A 21,425-nucleotide genomic window follows, 5' to 3' on the forward strand; every position below is an offset into this window, starting at 1 on the left:
TCAAGTAATTAATCCTTTTTCCAATGTAGGTCAAGCAGGTGTGACACTTACTCCAGAAATATAATAATAATTTCCACCCGGCCAAAGAATTAAAACACCAGCACACAAGCCTTCATTAGCACTCATATACACCTTACTATCTTTTTTTTAATAAAAAGACAATAGGATACATATATTTGTTGATATATACATTGATATTTTTTTTTTATATTTGTTGATATATGCATTTTTTTTTTATATTTGTTGATATAAGTTTTTTCTTTTTTTTTCTTTTTACATAGGTGGCTTTACAAAGAGCTAGCCACGTTGAAGACATATTGGAAAATGCTGTGGCCCCCCCACACACCCTATGTTCAGGAGCCCCGATCTCCATGTACACCCTGTTCTCAGAACATGTATGCAATCTGTATTCAGTTATTTTTTATATTACGGAGTCTCTGTGAGTTCTGCTTGGCTTTTGCAGTTGCATTTAGCTTGGACACACAAGCGAATCCTGAGCTGGGGCGAATCTTCTAAGTGACATCTCTAAGTGAGGAGTTACAAGCAAAGAAGGAGAGTATATTCATTACTATTGCAAGGGGGAGCACTGTGTTTGTTTGTTTGTGTTGTGTTCAGTGTAAAGTTTTGTTGAAAAAAGCAAAAAAAAAGGGGTAAGGGCTATTTCAGGTGTGTTGCTAATTAAGTAATTAAGTCTCTGTGAGTTCTGCTTGGCTTTTGCAGCTGCATTTAGCTTGGACACACAAGCGAATCCTGAGCTGGGGCGAATCTTCTAAGTGACATCTCTAAGTGAGGAGTTACAAGCAAAGAAGGAGTTAAAAAGCAAGAAGGAGGGTAAAGTATAAATCCTTGTGATTCCATATATTTATATATATATATATATATATATATATATATATATATTGCACCTTACTGTCTGTTTTTGCCAGTTATTTGAGCTATCCCCATTGCCAAGATGTCCTCCATGTTTGACAATGCTGTCAGGTGTACATCTTGCTCAATGTATGCAATCCTTGATCAGCGCTTCGAGGGTGCATATTGCTGTGCGAGATGTGTGCGGGTTGCTCATTTGGAAGCACAAATCCTGAGTCTAGAGGAGCAACTGGCAACACTGAGATCTATTGACAACTTGGAGAGGAGTCTGCTGCTCACTGAGCAAGCTCTCTCGCAGGTAGAGGTGGGGGAGGATAGTGGGATGGAGGTACAGGACAGTCAGGCAGCTAGCTGGGTTACAGTTAGAAGGCGGGGTAGGGGGAAAAGCGCCAGGGAGGCTAGTCCTGATCTAGCACACCCCAACAAGTTTGCCCGGTTGGCAGATGAGGGGGATGTTAGTTCAGAGTTAGCAGTACTGCAGCAAGTCACTGCCTCTGACCACCAGAGGGGTGTCTGCTCCAGTAAGGAGGGAAGGAGGAGCGCAGGGCAGGCCAGACAGGTGCTGGTTGTGGGGGACTCAATTATTAGGGGGACAGACAGGGCGATCTGTCACAAAGACCGGGATCGCCGAACAGTGTGTTGTCTGCCTGGCGCTCGCGTTCGGCACATCGCGGATCGGGTTGACAGATTACTGGGGGGGGGCTGGAGAAGACCCAGCAGTCATGGTGCACATTGGCACCAATGACAAAGTGAGAGGTAGGCGGAGTGTCCTTAAAAATGATTTCAGGGACTTAGGTAGCAAGCTTAAGGCAAGGACCTCCAAGGTAGTATTTTCTGAAATATTACCTGTACCACGTGCCACACCAGAGAGGCAGCGGGAGATTAGGGAGCTAAACAAGTGGCTCAGAAGCTGGTGTAGGAAGGAGGGGTTTGGGTTCATGGAGAACTGGGCCGACTTCTCTGTCGGATACAGGCTCTACGGTAGGGACGGGCTGCACCTCAATGGGGAGGGTGCAGCTGTGCTCGGGGAGAAGATGGCCAGAAGGGTGGAGGAGTGTTTAAACTAGGGAAAGGGGGGGAGGGAAACTACAATATAGAAGGGGAAGATGGTGTAGATAGAAAGCTGGGGCTTATAAATGTACCTGGGGGTGGAGCGGAGGGAGGGGTTAGAATAGTCAATAGGGATAGGCTTCATAGGGAAAAAAAAACATACACCTCTAAATTGTATGCTTACTAATGCCAGAAGTCTGACCAATAAAACTGACGAACTGGAGTTAATAATGTCTGAAGAAAACTATGACATAGTGGGTATAACAGAGACATGGTTGGATGATAGCTATGACTGGGCGGTTAACATACAGGGTTATAGTCTATTCAGGAAGGATCGGAAAAAACGAAAAGGGGGAGGAGTTTGCCTTTATGTAAAGTCCAGCCTAAAGGCCACACTGCGGGAGAATATATGTGAGGGAAATGATAATGTGGAGTCATTATGGGTAGAAATATATGGAAAGAAAAATAATAAAATACTGATCGGGGTTTGCTATAAGCCACCAAATATAATGGAAGCAGCAGAAGATCAATTATTAAAGCAAATAAACAAGGCAGCAAATCACAATGAGGTGGTTATTATGGGGGACTTTAACTATCCCGACATAAACTGGGAAACGGAGACCTGTGAATCTCATAAAGGAAACCGGTTTCTGACTATAAGTAAGGATAATTATTTGTCCCAAATGGTACAGGACCCGCCAGAGGGGGCGCCCTACTGGACTTAATATTGACCAACAGACCTGACAGAGTAACTAATGTGCAGGTCAGGGGACATCTAGGAAATAGTGATCACAATATGATACATTATAACTTGTCTTTCAATATGGGAACTCTTAGAGGAGCCACAAGAACCATGAACTTTAGGAAGGCAAAGTTTGATCAACTAAGAGAAGCCCTTAACACTGTAAATTGGGAAAATGTCCTCAAAAACAAGAGTACAGACACTCAATGGGAGATTTTTAAGGATATCTTAAATTCTCAATGTGAAAGGTACATACCGTATGGGAATAAAAGAGTCAGGAACAAGAGAAAACCAATGTGGATAAATAAAAATGTAAAGGGGGTAATAAATGGCAAAAAAAAGGCATTTAAGCTACTAAAACAGGAAGGCAGTGAGGAAGCACTAAAAAGCTATCGGGAAAAAAATAAAATATGTAAAAATCAGATAAAAGCAGCAAAAGTGGAGACAGAAAGACTCATTGCCAAAGAGAGTAAGACAAACCCCAAAATGTTCTTTAACTATATAAATAGTAAAAAGGTTAAAAATGAAAGCGTTGGCCGCTTAAAAAGTAATGAGGGAGAAGTTATAGACGGGGATCAGGAAAAAGCTAATCTATTAAATATATTCTTCTCTGCTGTATTCACAGAGGAAAATGAAATGCCAGGTAATATACAGCAGGATGAGATAACTGCCCCAGTACATGTCGCCTGTCTAACCCAGGAAGAAGTGCAGTGCCGCCTAAAAAAAATCAAAATAGACAAATCACCAGGTCCAGATGGCATTCACCCCCGCGTTCTAAGGGAGTTAAGTAATGTAATAGACAGACCCCTATTTCTAATATTCAAGGACTCTATAGTGACAGGGTCTGTTCCCCAGGACTGGCGCATAGCAAATGTTGTGCCAATATTCAAAAAGGGGACAAAAAGTGACCCGGGGAATTATAGGCCTGTTAGTTTAACTTCTGTTGTGTGTAAACTGTTTGAGGGTTTCCTAAGAGATGCTATTTTGGAGTATCTCAATGAAAATAAGTGTATGACTCCATATCAGCATGGGTTTACAAGGGATCGGTCCTGTCAAACTAACCTGATCAGCTTTTATGAGGAGGTGAGCTCAAGACTGGATCGGGGTGAATCGCTGGATGTCGTATATCTTGATTTTTCCAAAGCATTTGATACGGTGCCACATAAAAGGCTGGTACATAAAATGAGAATGCTTGGGCTGGGGGAGAATGTGTGTATGTGGGTAAGTAACTGGCTCAGTGATAGGAAACAGAGGGTGGTTATTAATGGTACATACTCTGAGTGGGTTACTGTTGCTAGTGGGGTACCACAGGGGTCAGTTTTGGGTCCTATTCTTTTTAATATATTTATTAATGACCTTGTAGAGGGATTGTATAGTAAAGTATCAATCTTTGCAGACGATACTAAGCTCTGTAACGTGGTTAACACAATAGAGGACAGTGCACGATTACAAATGGATCTGCATAGGTTGGAGGCTTGGGCTGGGATGTGGCAGATGAGGTTCAACACAGATAAATGTAAGGTTATGCACATGGGGAAGAAAAATCCAGGCTGGGAATATGTATTAAATGGGAAAACACTGGGGACGACTGACATGGAAAAGGACTTAGGAGTTTTAGTTAACAGTAAATTTACCTGTAGCAACCAGTGTCAGGCAGCTGCTGCTAAGGCAAATAAAATCATGGGGTGCATCAAAAGGGGCATAGATGCCCACGACAAGGAAATAATTCTACCACTGTACAAGTCACTAGTCAGACCACACATGGAATACTGTGTACAGTACTGGGCACCAGTGTACAAGAAAGATATAGTGGAGCTGGAGAGGGTTCAAAGACGGGCAACCAGAGTAATAAGGGGAATGGGAGGACTACAGTACCCAGAAAGATTATCAGAATTAGGGTTATTTAGTTTGGAAAAAAGACGGTTTAGGGGGGATTTAATAACTATGTATAAATATATAAGGGGACAGTACAGAGATCACTCCCAGGACCTATTTATACCCAGGACTGTATCTATAACAAGGGGACATCCTCTACGGTTGGAGGAAAGAAGGTTTCTACACCAGCACAGACGGGGGTTCTTTACAGTAAGAGCGGTGAGATTATGGAACTCTCTGCCAGAGGAAGTGGTTATGGCAAACTCAATAAAAGAGTTCAAAAGGAGCCTGGACGTGTTTCTTGAAAGCAATAATATTACAAGTTATGGATATTAGATTAATAGGGACAGAACGTTGATCCAGGGATTTATTCTGATTGCCATATTTGGAGTCGGGAAGGAATTTTCCCCCTGGTATGGGGCAATTGGCATCTGCTTCATAAGGGTTTTTTTGCCTTCCTCTGGATCAACACAGTAGGGACACAATATATATAGGTTGAACTTGATGGACTTTGGTCTTTTTTCAACCTTATGAACTATGTTACTATGTTACATACAGTAAAAAAACTTTCGTTTTTTGCCCAAAAAATAAGCCAATGACGATTAACAACATTAGAGTTAGTGGTAAATATTGTTACTGCCAGCTTTACGGGGCCACTTGTGGACCAAGACGCAGGGTCCCTCCCAGTAACCCCAAGGGCTGGGTAGTCCCAATACCTTGATGTCTGGCCTTTTCTCATAGTTTTTTTGGCATATGCTGAAATATATATCTTCTTATGTATTTATCATTACGCGCCCGTAACATCCCTTCTCATGCACGGATAGCTCTGCATAATACGTGTTTTCTGTCACATTCATCATGTATTTTTGGCCATTTAGTGATGTTTCTCTATGTGACTGCTTGGAGTCGGAGTGTCCCTGGGAATTACTCGTAAGGAATGGCAGACTCCTGTATTAAAAGCCTCACCGAAAGACATGTAGCCTCCCAGCATGGCAAAAATGATTAAAATAACAAATCCTATAGCACCTAGGCCCCGCAGCCATTATTTTATGATCATATTGCCACCTGCGGGGTCGTGGACGGTGAGAGGAGAGAGTGGTTTAACCTACGTTGACTCTCACTCATGGCTCGCAGGAACACCGCCTTCTCCGACAGAAACCATTAACGCAAATTCTAGACTTCACCTCGCATAAAAATCTGTCACCTAAACAAGCACCTGGTTTCCTGACGCTGCTAGGCCTGCCCTGTCAACAGACATTTGTTAAGCCCGCAGCATATGTTTGCTGTTGCTTGTTACTTGCATTATTACCTCGATGGTGCGGTAGGGATGTTCCGTAAATGAGCATGTCTCCGTACATGTGTTTCACATTAAATTCGGGGGGGGTTTTGCAGCCCTGGGAGAATCGATCCAATCCTTAGCTCAAACTTATTCGCTTGTTTTTATTACAGACAGCGTTTCTTTGCTAAGACAATAGACCATGTGGCGCTTTCCGAAACAAGTTTTGTTCTCGGCTTCGGATTCAATAAAACCTTTAATTTGTACCGTTCTAAAAATGGAATGTTCTGAGGGAGAGTTACACTCTCGTCATTGATATGGAAAACGGTAATAAAATGGAATGTGAAAGATCTGGCAAAGTCAAATTGGAATCATTTCTCACATAGATGAAATCGGTATGGACGTCTTTTTTTTACGTAAATGGTTCTTCCTTAATTCTTTAATGTGTGGAACCTCATAAACATGCCTGCAAACTCCCAAGAGCTGCCTCTCTTAGGGTTCTTAGGCGGCAGAGGACCTGGATGAGTTAAGAAGGTGAGACAAATATGTTTCCCATTTAATGTGGACTTCATACAATCATTAGGCCATGTTTATTGGTAACCCTAAAGCCCTGAAGAAGACTCTGGATATGGGTTCCTCAAACACTAGAACCCTAGTTCCCCTTACGATATGCCCTCTTTTGCCTCTCCGCACTTCCAACCATTTGCCTCGTCCTCCATTCAATCTGACATCAAAGCAAGCCGCCGAGGGCTCCTGTGAAGCGCTTGGGCAATGAGCAGCTGCTTATCTGTCCATCTTAAAGATGGTCCTGACCTTTGAAGCTACTCTACCTGTCAATAAAGAACAGCTCACCCCATTAAAATGGGTATCCATATAAAGCCCAAGCCATAATTGAGTCTTCAGTAGAAGCTGAAAGCTTTTGCTAGACTTCAGAGATCTTTTCTTCGTCTGACTCGCCAATAATAAAATGTTGGACACCGCAAACATAGTACATGGAGGAAGTGCCTTCAACGTGAAGTAAAATGATTCAAAAAGACAACCTTCTTCATAAGAGCGTGCATTCCCGTTTACTCAAGCATGCTCGATGACGTTCCACACACACATGTGCTTACGTGCCTAATCTAGGGCTCGCAAGCAATTTCTCTATATCGCTCCCTCTCTGCTTCCCTACCATCAACCGTTTCCCTTAGTGTCAAAGTCAATTTAGTGCATTACACTTTGCTGAATAAATGAGAGGTGAATTCTTTGCTAAAAGTGAAAATTTGATTTGCTAAAAGGAGCTTCGGGCATCTATTAATCAATATCTCCAGAGTGTCAGAGCTAAGACCATGATAGACATACATTTGGAGATTGTCTGGGAAAGATAGGGGGGGGGAGGGCAAAGGGGTGGAATAAACTGACTGTTGGGGGCTTGTTCTGCGACACAATTAAGCAAGAACAGATCAAACAGTTCAGGGAGGTTCTGTATATAGAAGTAACCCTGCCATGTCCCTTCACATCACTAAATCACAAGCTTTATTGTTTAAGGGGGGATATATCTAGGTTACACTGATATGAAAAGTGCATTGGATAACCTAGACAAGGTTTAATGTTCTTATGTCACAGTAGAACATGATATTTCATCAACATTTTTCATGTTCTGCCAGATTTGATATCAGAAAATCCAATGTATCATACGTCTAGAAGATCAATGTCCCCAACTTTATTAAAGGAAAATCCACGTCAATGCTTTTTTTTTTGGTGGAATGTTGCTTTATTACTGATCTAACAATCCCCAGCCTCCCTCTTCCTTGCAGAATGTTTCTGTATGAAACGCCCTGCAGGGAACCTACCGTTTTGGGGGGAGCGCACGCTCCAGTCAAACACCCAAGTGAAATATTGCTTGCGTTTGCTTAGGGAAAGTATCAGAGCCTCACTGATACATGGGGGGGGGGGAAACTAGGAATTAAATATCCGTTAACAGCACAATAATTGAAACAATGACATCACAATGTTCTGTAACATCTCGGCTATAATGCGCCATTCACATACGCAATTTAGAACTAAAGTTCCCGTTAAACTTTACATAGAGGTCGCTTAACAGAACCCATTTTCAACCAATCTACTGAAAGGATAATGGAATGTTCTTATCTTATTCCAAAGTCAATTTTGTATAGGTAAATACAGCCAATATTATTATTATTATTAATATCTTTTATTTATATAGCGCCAACAAGTTCTGTTCAAAGGGTCTGACAAAACTAGAACTGTCCGACTAAGACGCACTGATACATTAGGTAAAGAGGGCTCGGGTCGCATGCTTACAACCTAATAATATTTTATCATTATTCTAATTTTACATAATATTATCCCATTAAATAAAATAGAGGATATGACATGAAAATGGCGAGCCAGATATTAATGATATATATTCAAGTCCCAGGTCGTGCGCAGAATGAGTTGGGTTTCAATGAATTTATGAAGAATAACTTTTGTTTCCTTAAAGAAAGTATCCGCTGTCTGAAGCCCGAAGACCTCATTAACATATACGTTGATGGATGTAATCAAAACAGACAGTTTTCCTATTGATTAAAAAACGTGTGAGGACATTTTCTTGGAAAACATAAATAACGAAGCAAATGCCGTGGTTGGTTTACTAATGAAAAGGAAATTCATCAGTAAAGGACTAATGAATATATGATGGAGGCAGCCTGTGACAAAGGGGGAAAAAAATAAAAATAAAATAAATAAATTAAAAAAAAAATATATATATATTATACACTTTGACTATTTATCCATCTGTAAGGATTTGTATATTAATGATGTAGCTACATATGACATCATCATGTCACCAATTCTGAATGTAATTTCCATATACGGTAAATTAAGGTGTTTATGGGTGTGGTTAAAGGCATGGCTAAGGGTGGGGCTTTACCAGCACCCTTTTAAAAAACTCTGAGCCTTGTTGATAGCTCTTTACATAAGAATAGTATTGAGAAGAAGGTTATTGCATCATAGTTACACAAATAATCTACATACACATTATTGTGACTTTTAGGGATGTAGAACACTGTCATACCCTCATACCCAACAAACCTGCCGAGCTCCTGGGGAAAGAGGGGCAACAGAGAAAGCTAGAGGGTTCAAACGAGGAAGGGAAATATTGCTTTGAATATTTTTTTTATATTGTATTTTGAAAAAAAATGTTCTGTACATTATTTAAAAATCTTGACTTTAATTCAGAATCTTGGACAGGTTCCATACCAAAATGCAGCTTTTGTTTAATAAAGATATAATTTATTCAGCCGTGTCTTTTTTTTAAGGATTTGTTAATTCTAGTGAAGAACGGCATTTTTAGGAAACTGACAAGGTGCTCATTTCGGGCTGGATTTATTTCAATTAATGTTTTACGAGATTTTCCGTCTCGAAAGAAGGAAAAAGTTGATTTCAGGAGCTTGGTGAGTATTCTTTTTTTTTCTCCATGCGTTTCAGAGAACATTTTATTCCTTTATCATCCTGCTACGAACATCTATAAGGGTTTAATGCTTCCTTCCTCCATTTAGGACCAGGGGACATCACACATATCTCTGAATGTCAATTAGACACTTACATTACAGGAATGGCGTTAAAGTCATTCCAAAAATTGTCTGATGTGGCCTCGATCACATCATCCTTTCAGCTAAAGAACATCATATGTTATTTAGTGCAGCCAAACTTCTGTTAACCCTTTAGACGCTGCACTAAAAATCAGATGGAGGACCGAGGATTATCCAAACATTAAGCAACTCGGCAGTTATTGGAACCACTTGGTTACCGCCATCAGACGCTCATTACTAAAATCTCAGTGTTTGCTTATTTGAAGTGTGTCTTATAAACTACAAAGGATGACAATTAAACGTTATGTGGTTGGCAAGTGGAGCAGCCTCCCAGCTGAAGTGGTAGAGGCTAATACAGTGAGAGGATTTAAATAAGCATGGGATAGGCATATGGCTCCAGAATGTAAGACAAGACCAACGACTGATTAAGGTTTGAGTCTTTAGAGCAGGGAAAAATTAGCAGTCCAGGCGGGCCGAAAGGTACTTTTCGGCTGTCAAATACTTCCCTCCCATTTTCTTATTTAGGGGAGTTGTGTACGCACGGTAGAGGGACGCAGGCTGCCACATGCTGATGCTCGTGGAGCTTGTACACGCGGCACAGACATAAATAGGTCAGCCTAGGTGGATTACTAAATGCCCGTCACAGCTAGAGAGAGCGACGAGTTTCAATAACTGACTAAGCACTTTCTGCATTTCTGCTAACGAAGTTACATCCAAATATTTTAATCTGATATAAATAACAGCAACAGATCTGCTCGCTAGGCCGGTAATCTCCTTATCACGCCCCGTGAAACCCAGCTCCAACCTTTCACGGAGTCTCTGCTAGGGCTAAATTCCCATGCACTAATATATATATATATATATATATATATATATATATATATATATATATATATATATATACATATATTATTGACCTTATTTGCATGTGCCTACCCAGAATCCCTTGAGGGAAAAACAAGCCTTCTGGCTTGTCTGGTGTCTGTAGATGAGTGTGTAATAATGCTTCGACTACCCCCTTAATTTTAGCGGAAAGGTTTTCCATCACCTTTACCCATCATAACTTATCTAATGGTATATATATATATATATATATATATATATATATATATATATATATAGGCAGCAGAGGCAAGGGAGAACTAAGTAGTGTGTTCCACTTCCTCTGTATCTACATAAAAGAGATTAGAGGTGACAGCATTCCATTTTACAGCTCAATCATATCGTGTTAGCATGCGCTTATCCGAGCGCGGACAAAATTGAAAGAGAAATAAAAAAGACACAGGCAGATAGGAACCAGAAACGCGAGGCATGAACAATTTTCAAGGATATAAAAGGATGCTAATGGTAGGGTGCTGTCATTCTTAAACAGGACTATTAGAGCTCCATCATCAGTTCTTGTGTCCTTACGCTTCTCTTGCTAAAGTCAAGCATTTCCCTAATACCGTTGTGATCCTCCGCGTCCCGTAGATAAGACATTCCCATACTTCACAACAGAATACTTTCCATTTATTTGATTTATAAAAGCCGCTAGACTAATTCTATTTACTGATAAAGGTGGTTTTATATGTATTTTTCTTTCCGCGTTTCCCCTTTTCTATTCTTTTTGCTTTAGCAAAAAAAAACAAAAAAAACCCGACAACTTTCAAGCGGTAAGTGGTTACCCGACAGATTTTATCATCTGCTTAATCTTCAAACTGAGTTTTGAGGAAGTACAGAAAAAAATCATTTGTCCGTACAAATAAATATTTTGAGTGTTCCATATTAAACAGCACTGTTTTATCGTTGGCGTGGGAATCCGCAGCTAGTTGCTGTTGTTCGTTAATGAAAATGGTTGCGGTTGGTTCCATTCCATTGTACAACGCCGCGGAATAGGATGGCGCTATATCAATCAATAACTCTGTAACGTTACTTATTCTTTTATGTTGGTCCAATAAAAGGATTGCACTTGTACTAAAGACTGTTTTCACTCGGGCTAACGCGGCTATACCCATTGTTAAGCATAATATCGCTCGTGTTTGATCCATACATATTCCTGGGTACATATCTATCAGCGTCAATCATCGGCTTGCCCTTTGTATGCTTGGTTCAGCCGGGGTTGCCTGTCACTCACAAACACACTCCAATTCCGGTGGCATTGTGCATCACATTTGGCCTTTAGCATGCTGAATCCTCTCTGCAATTTGATTTTTGTCATCTGTGGCTAAATAGTGCAAAGCGCAGATTATATCACTGACCTTCCCTTATCGAAAAGCGCAGAAAGGGATTGTTCTCTTTCTCTGTTTAGTCTCTTAACATAAATGGGGTCAGATGGGCAGAAGCAGTTTCCAAGGCTACACTTGGATGGTGGAAATCGCTTCTCCCTGTGTAGAAGAGGTAGACATCTGAATCATCCTCGGCTTATACAGATATTGTGAATTATAGAATGTCTACGAAGAGATGTTTACATATTGGATGAACTCAACGCACATTCATCGGGGTTTCGTAATTCAAAGATGAAACGTGGTCAACGCTGTGGCTGTCCTTTTGGACAATAGCTGAAGTTTCTAGTCCTTATACTTATTATTATTATTAACGGAATGTGGTAGTCTATAATTGGGGATTTGTTTTGTAACCTTTTTTCATCCCAAGGTTTTTTTTCTGCTAGTTGAAAGATGTGTTAATCTATGTTCAATTATGGGGGGGTGGGGGGGTTAATTAAAACATAAAAACCTTCCCAAATAAAGAAAATATGTTTGAAAAATACTATAAAAACATTTAAAGGACTCAAAGAAAAAAAACAAGACCTTCTTAAAAGATTCCATCTTCAGGAGAAACATGTGAAGGACAGGTCTTTCTATATGGTCCTGCATTGGTTAATAGTGACATCAGACAGATTGCAGATGGGGTACAGAGATCTAGAGATTTTTATTTATTTATTTTTTGGAAAAAAGTCATTACTAGTCTTTGTGGATAGTTAGGGAGGTGGGGCATTTCAAGGGCAAGAGTCATTCACTATATTATTACAAAGCACCAACGTATTAGGTTAGAGTAGCGCTTGATGTGTTCTCAGATGTCAATTATTGGTGTAAATTGTGACGATCTTTAAGAATCAAAAATAAATATCTGCAAAAAAAACCCTCTAATACATGTAAATACAGTTCCAGCCATCTATTCAATATTTCAGAGCTTTTTTTTTCATTGGGCAGGGGGGGAAGCATTTAATTGCTGCACTCTTCACTTACGGTAAAGGAAGTGCTCTTAAGAGCAAGTACAGAAGTTCAAGCCTCCCCAATCAGTTACAGGAAGCTCTCTACATAACACTTTATTAATGTATAACAACTTTTTTTCCCCGTGTATTTGGGGGTATACAAAAGAGAAACACTCATCAAATATCTGCCATTGTTTGTATTTTCTACATAGAAATAATTTAATAATATTTATGTTTCTTTTTTAGGATGTGTTTTTTTCCCAAAGGAAAAAGGTCTGTTTTACCCAAAGTTTCCCTTTAAAACTTTATTATTTGTTGTCTTGTTGGGATTTCAGCAAGAAAAGCAGTGTTTACAAGAATAGAATTTCTTAGATTTCTTATTTTTCTTTTTTTTTTTTTAACAAAAGAGAAAAAAATATAAGAGGGGATTTCACTACAGAATGCAAATAACCGGGCAAAAGTGAGAACTCAGCAGATAAATATTTATTAAGTCAGACATCGTGTCTGAAAATATACATCTCCGAACATTACGTGCCTGGGCTGCAGCGTTCGGGTTTAAATAAAAACGTTGTGACTGACCAAAAGTAAACTAATGGTTTTCTGTGCTCAAAAGCCCAGGCAGCCGATTCCGACTGTTTTCCACGAGCCGGTTTCCTTTTTTTGTCATTGTATATCAGAACTGCACAAACTAATCAAAGTGAAAGCGGGTTCTGGGCTTCTTCGATGTGTCTGACTTTCGGCTTTATCGCTCCATTTAAATTTGCCTGATGTTAGGTACCGTTAGCTTGCAAAAGATAAAACTCCAACTCACCTACTTAACCATCTTTGACTTAATTTGGATCCTTTATTAGAGAACGGTGTACGCTAAAGTAGCTGGTGTGCTTTAATACAGAGTGATGTTTAAATTAGTTTACAATTTGCCTGAGCCCATCTCGTCCTGACTCCGAACAAAGCCATTCCGAAATGTCAGCTGCTCCCCTAACCACCGTAACAAATTGTTACCCGTACGCTGCACACCTAATGACTTCAAATTAGCTCCACTGCGATACTGCGTGACAGTTCGTTACGACTGTTAGCAACATAGCTGGCGTATCATAACCAATAAATTGGTTTCAGTTGGGGCTGGGAAAGGGACCTCCATCAATTTGATTAAAGAAATTACTGTAGCATTCAAAGCATAAAGACAAACTGGTTTAGGGAGACAGACAGAAGCTAACCGCAGCAGAAACACATTGCTCATACTACGGAAGGCACGCACTGTGCGAACGCCTACCATCCGAATTTTATTTGGGCTAGAATTGGAATATTTCATGAGCGAAGAACTGGTTTATTTCAGCCAGAGCTGTTGGCTCCATGATTATAGTTATCGCCTACGAGGCAGACCTCTTAAACAATCGTGCTCTATGTTCTATGGTTGCTTTCTATTCTTTGTTCTCACTTTTAACGTCTGTTTTGTTAGATTGATTTGCTCAGCCCCTGATAAGTTCAATGTTAGTGTATAAAGAGCTGCTGAATTGGGTTGGGTAGGACTTTGCTGTGAAGACCTGTCACTATGAACTCGTATGACCTCATCATTTTAAAGAGTTCCAAAGTCTGCGTGTAATAATTCCTCCCAAAAAAGTGCATGAATTACAAAGAAAAGCCCTGTCCTGTGCGCTCACTATTTATTGTGTGGATGGAGAGCCAGTATTACTTCACAAAACATGTTTCACCTCCCAAATCCCAATAAACTTTTTATTTCCTCAACTCCCTCATGATTGCTTAAAAGGAGTGAGGATGAGCAAGTGATAGATTTGTGGTGTTATATAGGAATTATGGAGATCCCAGAGCTGCTTGTGAAAATATTAATGCGAAAAAGTAATACAGCATTACGTTATAGCAGGACTAGGTGTAATCAGGCAGCAGAGCTGTTGTGTTCTAACATAGTTTATCCTTATTGGCTGCCAGATGGGATTTTTATTAAAATAAATTAATTTTATTAAAGAAACATCTATTACGTATAGATGCCCCCAGTGGCTATTTATGGAATTGCATGAAGAAATTAAGGTGACTCTCACACTGCTTGCATCAGTATTATGTCATAGAGTTACGTTAACGCCTTGTATTAATTGTATCTGTTTCTCATTAAATAAGGTATAATCATGAATAATAAAGTATTCCTGCTATATGGCAGATTTTCTTTCTTTTTTAATCAATGATGTTATTTGCTCCATTTACTTATTTTTTTGCTTTGGTTTTGGGAGCTGAAGAGTTACACTGCACAGTTTTATCACGGCATCGAGTCACTGCTGGGAAATGTGTACATAGTCTCTCTTCATTTGATAAATTATTGACATTTCCAAATAGACTATGGAAAGAAAATAGTGATTCATGATTCATTGCTGATGTTTTAAGCAGTTATTTTTCATAGCAAAATGTATTTAGTAAATGCAAACGGGATTCTTGCAACAATGTGGGACGTGAGACACTGAAAGCGGGCGGTGGGGGGGGGATTAATTTGTCCTCATTAGGGAAAATAAGTTAAGGGAAGTCTTTGAGCATAAACCCCAATACTGGATACAGTAATAACCCCTAGCACTGTATACAGTAATAACCCCCAGCGCTGTATACAGTACTAATAACCCCCAGAGCTGTATACAGTAATAAGCCCCAGCGCTGTATTCAGTAATAACCCCCAGCGCTGTATACAGTACTAATAACCCCCAGAGCTGTATACAGTAATAAGCCCCAGCGCTGTATTCAGTAATAACCCCCAGTGCTGTATACAGTACTAATAACCCCCAGCGCTGTATACCGTAATAACCCCCAGCACTGTATACAGTAATAACCCCCAGCGCTGTATACAGTACTAATAACCCCCATCGCTGTATACGGTAATAACCCCCAGCACTGTATACAGTAATAACCCCCAGTGCTGTATACAGTACTAATAACCCCCAGGCTGTATACAGTAATAACCCCCAGCGCTGTATTCAGTAATAACCCCCAGTGCTGTATACAGTACTAATAACCCCCAGCGCTGTATACAGTACTAATAACCCCCAGCGCTGTATACAGTAATAGCCCCCAGCGCTGTATTCAGTAATGTAGGTTACAATTGACATAAACCTGGTTTTATCTAATTTTGTTTCAATAATTTCCCTTCATCTGGAGGCCGCCATTTTTGTCAGTCATGTGATACTTTGGGTGACTTTCCCTGCTAAAACACCACACTGAGCTGATGCTTTATGGCAACGCTAATGAAGTCTGTTCTTCCATAGACTTTCATTAGGGTCCAGCTGGGTTATTAAGACTGAGCCATTCCATTGTTTACCACAGGCAGTATGATAAGGAATAAGGGTTTTGTCTAGTAGATTGGGGCTCCGGGGCTCAGATAACAGAGCGAGGACTCATACAAATGGCTAATATACATCTGGCTGAAAACATTAAAGCGTTAACTCTGAGACTCTCCATACCTGGAATATGTTTGGCCCATCCAATGATCACGACTAGTTCTCTGTCAGCCAGATCACAAAGGGTTGTGAGGGCTTTGATGTCGCTGTCGGGAATTGTGGGGTCTGGCATGGCATAGATCTTCTCCGGTTCAGCCACCAGCAAATGTGAGACAATCTTGTTATCTGAAAGAATAGACCACAGAGCTGCACAATCAATAGCAGGATCTCTCCAGTTTCCAAAATGACAGAAATCATTTATATATCACCATGTTTGGGACCCTCAGATTAATAAAAGTAGGAATCATGTCTTAAAATGAAGAATTTGCCTTGGAATGGCCCTGAATTTCTGGGTCTGTCCCTACATTTTGACCACTAGATTTCGGAATAAGTTCCAGTCTTTAAATCTCTGTTAATTTTCTTAAACACAGAACTGTATACGTTATACATTCTCCTACCCATCGCCGCACACTGATGTATTAAAATGGATGGTTTGCATTTCAGAATCTTTTTTTTTCTTCCCCCCCCTGACAGAACGCTCAAAATATAGATAGAAGTAAAGACAGATAATGAAGCGGAACCTACAAAATTGTAATAAATCTTCATTTTGTAGACACGAGAAAAAAGAGAATGAAATAATTATGATGATTCAGAACATTTCTTGCTAAGTTGAGCTTAAAATAATCAAACGGTCTTTTAAGGGGAGTTTCTCTTTTATAAGGATGCTGAACAAAAATGTAAAGGGAAATTTTACCAAGACAAACACAGCTCCTTACTCCAAAGGAACGACGGCTTTAAAGATCGGTCATGGATGAGAGACTGAAAATAGTAATGGGTCCTTCGTTTGAAGGCCAGTTGGTACTTTGAAGAAATGAAGTAGGAAGACTTAAAATCGCGAGCCCTGTCAGACAGAGGAAGGAATCCCACTATCATCCATACCCCGTACCCCGTCTTACCATAAATCTATCCTCGGTATAAATAATGCATAGTTGCAAACTGTCCTGGAGCTTAAGGTCGACAGGCAGAGGGGGGGGGGATTTAAGACTGGGAGGTCAATTAGTTGGACTTAAGGCTTGCAGAGGTGGTGGCAGCAGCAGGGCTTAAGTCCAGGCAGAGCAAGGTGAGTGTGTGGATGAATTATAGCCTGGACACCACCAATTCCATCCACAAATCTCATTTTTTGGGGTTCCTTATGGTTAAAGTGGGTAGGGCCTGGATACTTTGGTGGAGCTTCCATACAACAACAACTAGGTTAGGGCATGAGATTAAAGTGGGTGGCAGTCCCCCCCTGCCACAAAACCAAACCAAGGTACAAAACACCCTCTGGAGTGATAAGGCTCCCCATTTCACAGCCGTCTAACGGGCCAGTAACAAGGGAGATCAGGGAGAGAGAGTGTGTTGGCGTGTGGCTTGTATGAAAATATTCACTAGCACTTTTTCCAAATTCTATATATCTCTTGGGCTCAACAATTACATAATAAAAAAAATCTGATCTATTTTTTTCTTGTAGCTCTTGTTTTATTATATATATATATATATGTATTTAGTGGTTATTTATAAAATTATATTATTATAAAATTTGTTACAGAAAAATAAACTGTGTTCATTTTTGTTCCAAACAAATGCATAGCCTGTATTATTCTGACAATACAACGATGCCTCCAGGCAGCAAACAGAAAGCATCCATTAAAATGGACCGGCCACGAAAAGCAAAAATGTCCTTTCTAAACCCCTATTCTTACCCTTCATATTACCCATCAGAAAAAATGCAAACTGGTTCCGTAAAAAAAAAAAGGCTGATGGAATTTTCTGTGCCTTTTAAAAGCACTAGACTTAAGGAAATTGAATAGCCATAAGCAGTATTCCCAGGTAAATCTTATTTAATGTTTCCCTAATTGGAATCAATACGGACCAATTTTCTGTCGCTCCTCTTTTGTGAATAAACAATCGTGGAAGGCAGAGAAAAAAAATTATAATCTTAAAACACATAAAAGGAAAATTTAAAAGAAAATAATATAAAAAAAATATTTTTTTGGTTTTGTTTTGTTTTGACAGGTTTAGAAAATTCGATTTTACAAATAATTAGTGCTAATGAAAACAAGTTAATTATGCGTGCGCGAGTAAATCAGCGCAGAAAAATAAAATCCTTTAGTCGTTGAGTAATGATTCCAGAAGGTTTGGTTTATCTCCGACTATAGAAGGCTTACTGAAATTGGTGTGGTTATCTTCTTAAAAGCTATCGTAACACACCATTCTAGAACAGAGACGTCCGGACGCCATTAACCTACATCTCTTTTAATGGCTTTTCAGTAAGTGACACTGTCAACAATGACAAAATGAAATGAATGAAAATCGGGTAATCTCTGCATCACGAAATCCAACAAAATTAAACATCCTAATGAAATTAACCGTTAAAGTTTATTAAATTTTATGGTATTATCGGAAAGTTTGCATTAGAATGCATCAAATCTGCTTAATGCAACGCTAAAATGTATTTACCGACTGGTGGAACAGCTTACTCGAACTGAGTCGCTCCTGCCAGATTGGACAATTGAAGGTATAATCAGCATAATGTTTTTTGGAAAGGCAAAAGGAAACTATGCCATATGTTCACTTAAGCCTTAATTTTATGTAAAACGGGTTGTTTTTCCTTTGATAAAGCTAAAATGTCCTTTTGCGAGCAGTTTAAAATCTGTTCTATTTTGGATGGTGGGACCTCGTGCCGTCTCCGTATTTATAGCCAATTCATACAAACTCAGTAGTGACTCCTGTTGGCCAAAGTAAGGATTACACGTTTCTGATACACTTCTCTATCCAGAGTGCAATCTGCAATTACCGGTACTTTTTGTCGATGCATTTTTCATTAATATTATTAATATTATTACATATGTATACATGTAATACATGTGATGCATGCACCAAGAAGTAGCACATACCATTCTATATAGACCACATAAAATATATATTTTTGGGCGTTTTCGTTGATATTTTTGTTTAAAGATCCCATCCTCTCCAGTATTTGTAGTAGACTTAGCAACCACAATCCTGTTCCTCTTGGAACTTCAACTCATCTCTGCAAATTCCAAATTCTCCTGTCCATATGTTACTTAGACCTGTTACTCCCAATCTTCCTATCTCTCCTGAGTCTGGACGCTTTCATTCTCTCGCCTCGTCCCCATACCTTATTATTTCCCCTCTTTGTCCTCGTCCAATTCTACATCAACTCCCTGTTAGCCACCTACTGTACCCCTTCAGAAAACACCTACTTCACCTTCAATCCGCTACCTCCCCATACCCCCTAACATACCAAATGGCAAAGAGGGGCACTTGGTTTTTATGGGGTATACTTAGAGACGTGACTATGGGGCAGGGCTTCACTGAGAAGCTTTTGTTTGTGACTTTATGACCTACTGATGACTATGTATATGATTAATACATTTAGAAGAAGAATACTGTAGTATATTTATATTTATACATATTCCCTGCTGTTTCTTTACACATTAGTATGGTTTTTAAGGTCTGAAGGACCCTTATTCCCAGCAAACATTCCAACCTCCTGGAAAAGAAGGACATCAGGGAAGGAAAGAAGGGTTTGGGTCCAAAAACAGGGACTATTACTCCTAAACAGGGACAGTTGGCAGGCTTGATCCACAGCAGAATTTTATCATCCTAGGAATACTCGTCATAAAAGCGAGACCAATTTGTAAGGCCCAGCACAATGCGCTAATAAAGAATGAATGGTTACCCCTAATGACTCTTCAGATAATCTAGCTAGCTTTGCCATCGTTTTTTGTGTGCTGTTGTATTTAATGCAGAGAAATCCCAGGTATTGTTCACCTTCCGTGCTTATAAATTAATGGGGCTCCTAATGTATTTTCGTTGGGAGGTTGAGTAGTCAAACTCATTTAGTTAGTAGAAGAAAGAAAGAAAAAAAAAAACTATAGAAAGCACTTTCTTGTGAAATCGGAAACGAAAAGCTCCAATGAGCTAATGATTATAGCGCGGACGGCTTTACGCACTTCAGAATACAGAGATAACAGCTGTAATATTTGTTCTGTATAAATCAAAGCTGAGTAGGCATTGCTTCCAAATTAGGCTTTATTACTGCGGGAACGGATTAACCCTTTAAAGTATCGAACAGGGTAGCTAAGCAATGCAAAGCTATATGTTACCTGGTCCCTGGCACCATTCAAAGAAAGAGATACAAGGAACATTAATAAATATATGTTAAAGGTGCTTCCGATTCCGCTGGCACCGTCATGAGAGCAGCTGATGATATATTTGATGCTGTAATGTTCCTGTAAAGTGTAGCCATTTTTTCTTTTTTTTTTTGTGTGTGAATTTTGGGTAATTTACATTGTAAAAAGGTAAATTTTAACTTTTTGTTTTTATGTGTATTAGGAAAGTTGCATTAATCTGAGATAACGTGATATGGAATTGGCTCCTTCATACCTTTAATCAGAACTATTTTTCATATAAAATAAAGTATCTATAGCAATTAGATTTAACGGTTTGGGGGTTTTTTTTTCCTTTGGGAAAAGGGGTGTTTAGCTTCATGAATGATCTCTGGCAATCCATGGCACTTTATCCAACCCTTACAAAGGCTGCCTGAACCAATCAGCAACGATCAGCAACTTAACAAGAGGGCAGAGATACGCCAAAAGGGAGATATAACAATGGAGATCCTGGTGGCTGCTCCCACGGTGTACCCATAAGATGGTTTCGTAATAGTTGTACATAATGATATTAATCTGTAAACCCCCTTACATAGATTTTTTGTAGTGTCCTGGGCTAGAATAATGTAGGATTAGGGAAGCATGGCTACATGTGCTTTGATGTAACCTGACATCCCGGTACTTACATGGCTTTTTAGCGGGCTGCACGAGCTGGGGATTCAGATACGGGCTGTTCTCTGCATCTATCCTGCGCTTGTACTTCTGTCGGCCACCGCGCACCCGGTCCAGACGCACCCCTGAAAAAAAGGTAAAGGTTTCCTGGTTACTATACACGCTTGAAACAGATCAGCATTAAGCAACGGAAAGCATTTGCACATCACAGCCTTTACTGTTAAAAAATGAGGAAATGCAATAAAAAAGGGAAGATAATTAAACGGGCGGGGGGGGGATTGTGTTATTTCTGGCTGTAGGGAGGGCTTAAAGAGAAAGAACATAAAAGCCTACAGCGGCATAAGCCATGCGGGTATGAGGGATCATACCCAAGGCAAAATGTATAAAAAATAAAAAAGATTGGGAGAAAAGTGACCTGGAGACCCGGAGTAGTAGCACTTCCCCTGGAGACTCCGGGTTAAACCTTGGGACTTCCTAGGTATGCAGAGCGTACTTATTAATATTAATGCCACATACATGTATAATATTACATTTTTATTAGAGAATAACATAATGCAATAACATTTTAC

At 39.7% G+C, this 21,425-nt stretch overlaps 1 protein-coding gene across 4 annotated transcripts in view; it reads right to left on the minus strand.

Moving 5' to 3' along the window:
* LOC149274820 (estrogen-related receptor gamma-like) overlaps window positions 1-21,425 on the minus strand; it is a 117,940-nt gene that overhangs the window by 16,118 nt on the left and 80,397 nt on the right. For 3 of the 4 annotated variants that reach the window (XM_089505230.1, XM_089505232.1, XM_089505233.1), the window contains 2 exons: window positions 20,871-20,981; window positions 16,034-16,195 (listed from right to left, as the gene is read on the minus strand). In XM_089505230.1, coding sequence (XP_089361356.1) covers window positions 16,034-16,195; window positions 20,871-20,981 — 273 coding nt within the window. Of the gene's footprint in view, window positions 1-16,033; window positions 16,217-20,870; window positions 20,982-21,425 lie in introns of all 4 variants that reach the window. The other variant, XM_089505231.1, reaches the window with a different exon arrangement.

Source organism: Sceloporus occidentalis, unplaced genomic scaffold (assembly GCF_023333645.1).
Source record: "Sceloporus occidentalis isolate IW3139 unplaced genomic scaffold, rSceOcc1.0.p SCAF_319, whole genome shotgun sequence".
NCBI lineage: Eukaryota > Metazoa > Chordata > Lepidosauria > Squamata > Phrynosomatidae > Sceloporus > Sceloporus occidentalis.